Source organism: Gavialis gangeticus, unplaced genomic scaffold (assembly GCF_001723915.1).
Source record: "Gavialis gangeticus isolate Ggan-Ray unplaced genomic scaffold, GavGan_comp1, whole genome shotgun sequence".
Taxonomy (NCBI): domain Eukaryota; kingdom Metazoa; phylum Chordata; order Crocodylia; family Gavialidae; genus Gavialis; species Gavialis gangeticus.
In genome coordinates, this window is record NW_017729031.1 from 114,398,299 (window position 1) to 114,401,750 (window position 3,452).

Here is a 3,452-nt window from a genome sequence, read left to right on the forward strand (position 1 = left end):
GGAAAAAAGGTCCCTTTCAGTTTGTGTAAAATTTCAGCCTCTTTCTAATGCAAAAAAAAAGGCCACCCCCCCCCCCCCAACTTGAAATGGAAACATTATCAACAAAGGCACCTTTTTGTTCCAAATAGAGTATTTTTGTTTTAGTTTAAGTTGGAAGGAAACCTAGCAGAATTTAAAGATTTTAAAATATAGAATGGAATTAGTAATATATGCATCTGTCTAAATTTAACTTTGTTCCTTATTCTCTCGTGGTGGTATTTGCTGAAATCAAACCCCTAATTTTTCATGTAAACTGAAGTAGATTTGAGGTAGTGGTTTATCAGGTAAAGATACTTTTATGAGTTGGGGTTTGTCTGAGGAGAAAACCTTGCACAGTGAGTTCTTGGGAAAGGGAGAAAACAAGTGAACAGTTAACTTCTGCATGTACTTTGGGGGGAAGTTGGTACAGCCTAAACTATTAGTACTGTAAAAAAAGTTTATTTCTCAGGTGAGATCTGAAAAGGTTTCACTTTCAGGGTTTTCAAGTAAGTTGTTGGAATTGTCTTTCTAATGACTAGGAAGTCATATTCATACCTCTTGGAAGAAGCTGAGTTAGAGAGATTCCCCCACCCCTATCCAAGCCCTTGTCTGTCGGTAAACTTCAGCACTAACTCATCGTTAATGCAGCTTCATTCATAATAGATGATTAGTGTAAATATAGCACAGAAATCTTCCAGGCTGAGAACTGGAGCTGCTGAAACTGTATGTTGGGTTGGGTAGAACAGGAAGCTGATGTGTCAGGGCAGAGAGAGGGGATGTTTCGGTGCTGTGGATGGGATGGGTAAGGGAGGCTTCCACTTTTGGGAAGTACTAAAGAGTAGTTTTCAGTATTTTAAACTGAAAGAAGAGTGGTTTTGGTAGTTTAAGATACTGGACGGGGACTTGCGAGATATGGGTAATTCCAAACTCTGCCATAAGTTTCCTAGGTTGCCACAAGAAGTCTGCGTAACCTCTGTCCTTTCATTCTCTGTGTAAAATAGGAATAATATTTGTGTGCTTACACGTCAAGATTTTTGGGGTAGGATTTTGTTAGACGTGGTTTATGCTTAATAGCTATGTTGAGAGTGTAGGAAAAATGACACCTGACATGTCTACTGGCAAAAGCATTTGTAAGTACAGTTTTATTGGCAAAAGAGGCTTTTGTTATAGCGTATTCCATTAGGGAATTTGTTTAGTTTTTCTGGCCCTTTCAGTTTAAACCAAACCAGAAAACCCTTTCTTTTGGCATAAGTTCTGTCTCCACCTGGAGATTGCCAGCAAACCTTTTTAACTCTACATAAACACTAACTTTTGTTTATATAGGGTCTGGAACCCAGGAGGTCTTTGTAGCGTAAGGTTGCTAATCAAAATGTAGGATCTGTTTAATATTGATAGGGAGGTCTTCAGAAATAGTGTTGGGTGTACTGTCCTGCTATTGAAGTCCAGTGGTAAATCACCTGATGACTTCATTGAGTGCTCATTAGGTCAATGCAGAGTGGTGAAGAAAACCATGAACTTTCACCTCAAGGTTATCAGAAGTATGGCCTTGCTGGTCCCCTTTTGAAACTGGGGCAATACCAAACTTCATGCATGTGGAACCTTGGGCACAGTATTTTCAAACGTACATTTAAAACCTGCGAGGAAACCCCAGGTTCCTGTGCCAGTCTATTAGGCCTGGCTTGCTTCTGTCACCTGCAATATAACAGGCTATAGTTCTAGGCAGAACACCTTGTTTGTGTCGCAGATGTTTTATTGGCACTTTGGCTGTTTAACTGATTCCATGACTTTTCTTTTTCTAGGCTGTCCTCTGGCGAGGCAGTAAGAGGCAGTGGAGCTGGCCTCGGCACCGGGAGAGGCTGGACTTCCCGTCTCTCTGTGCTGAATGGCTGCGATGGCGCCCGCTCTCACTGACGCAGCAGCTGAAGCTCACCATATCCGGTTCAAGCTGGCTCCCCCATCCTCCACCTTGTCTCCTGGCAGTGCCGAGAACAACGGCAACGCCAATAACATCCTCCTTACTGCCAACGGCACCAAACGGAAAGCTATTGCAGCAGAGGATTCCAGCTTAGATTTCCGAAACAATCCTACTAAAGAAGAGCTGGGCAAGCTTCAGCCTCTAGTGGCCTCTTATCTCTGTTCGGATGTAACATCTGTTTCTTCAAAAGAGCCTTTGAAGCTGCAAGGAGTCTTCAACAAGCAGACAGTCCTTAAATCTCACCCTCTCTTATCTCAGTCCTTCTTGAAAACAAGTGATCTGTTAGAGTTTTCTTTAGAAAATCTAAAAACAATGAGTTCTAGTGGTCAGCCTCCTCTGCCACAAACGCCTGTTAATGGCTTAGCCAAGAAATTGGCAAAAAGTACCAATTCAGACCATGAAAACTCCAGTTCACTTAATGGTGGGAAGCGTGCTCCCCTCTCTGCCACCCTCCAAGGTGTTGACTCTAACACCGCTGGGGGGTCTGAATCAGGGGACTTAAAGGTGGGTTTGACCAATTGCACTCTTCCACACAGAAGCCTTGATGCAGAGCACACAACTCCATTTAGCAATAACAGCACTGCAAACAAATCTTCCCTTAATTCCACACAACAGCAGCGGGTGCTTGAAGGAGGCAGTGGAGAAACCAGGTTGGTGTCTGGTGAGGATGTTCCATCTGATTTTGTCAGCAGCAAATCAGAGGAACAGAAACCTTCTCTGTCAGCTGCTCAGTTCAGTACCCTGGACTCTGATATGAGGACCAGGGCACTGCTACGGCGGCAGGCAGACATTGAAAACCGTGCCCGCAGGCTGCAGAAACGCCTGCAGGTGGTGCAAGCCAAACAGGTAGAGAGACACATCCAGCAACAGCTGGGTGGCTTTTTGGAGAAGACCCTGAGCAAACTGCCAAATTTGGACTCCTTGAGGCATCGTAGCCAGCTGATGCTGACCCGCAAGGCGGAAGCAGCCTTGAGAAAAGCTGCAAGTGAGACGACTACTTCGGAAGGACTAAGCAGCTTCCTAAAGAGTGACTCTATCACAGAAGAACTGGAGAGATTTACAGCCAGTGGGATGGCCTATTTGAGATCCAGTGAGCAAGCATTTGATTCAGATGTTACTGACAGCAGCTCAGGAGGGGAGTCTGACATTGAGGAGGAGGAACTGACCAAAGCAGACGTAGATCAACACCATGTACCATTGTAAGTAAAATGGGAACATTGCCTAGTTCTACAGAGGGAGGGAGGATGCAGTGAAAGGTGATTAAAGGTGCAGCAGCTGAATTTTGAAGGAAATTATTTGGTTCAATCCCATTTTGTAGAAGGAAGAGGCAGTATTAGAATTGGCAAAGCTTGGCTTGTTGGCATTGCTTCATCCAGTTAACCCTTGTAGGGATGCGGAAAGACATGAGTTATACCAGCTTTAAAATTTATAATGGTTGAACATGGGTCACTGAACTGTG

The 3,452-nt window shown here is 44.1% G+C and overlaps 1 protein-coding gene across 4 annotated transcripts in view; it reads left to right on the forward strand.

The window, feature by feature from the left end:
- The window catches only part of KANSL1 (KAT8 regulatory NSL complex subunit 1), a 217,117-nt gene that overhangs the window by 35,312 nt on the left and 178,353 nt on the right, over nt 1–3,452 (forward strand). For all 4 annotated transcript variants that reach the window (XM_019523616.1, XM_019523617.1, XM_019523620.1 and 1 more), the window contains exon 2: nt 1,818–3,192. In XM_019523616.1, the coding sequence (XP_019379161.1) occupies nt 1,901–3,192 (1,292 nt within the window). In that variant the 5' untranslated portion in view covers nt 1,818–1,900. The remainder of the gene's footprint in view (nt 1–1,817; nt 3,193–3,452) is intronic.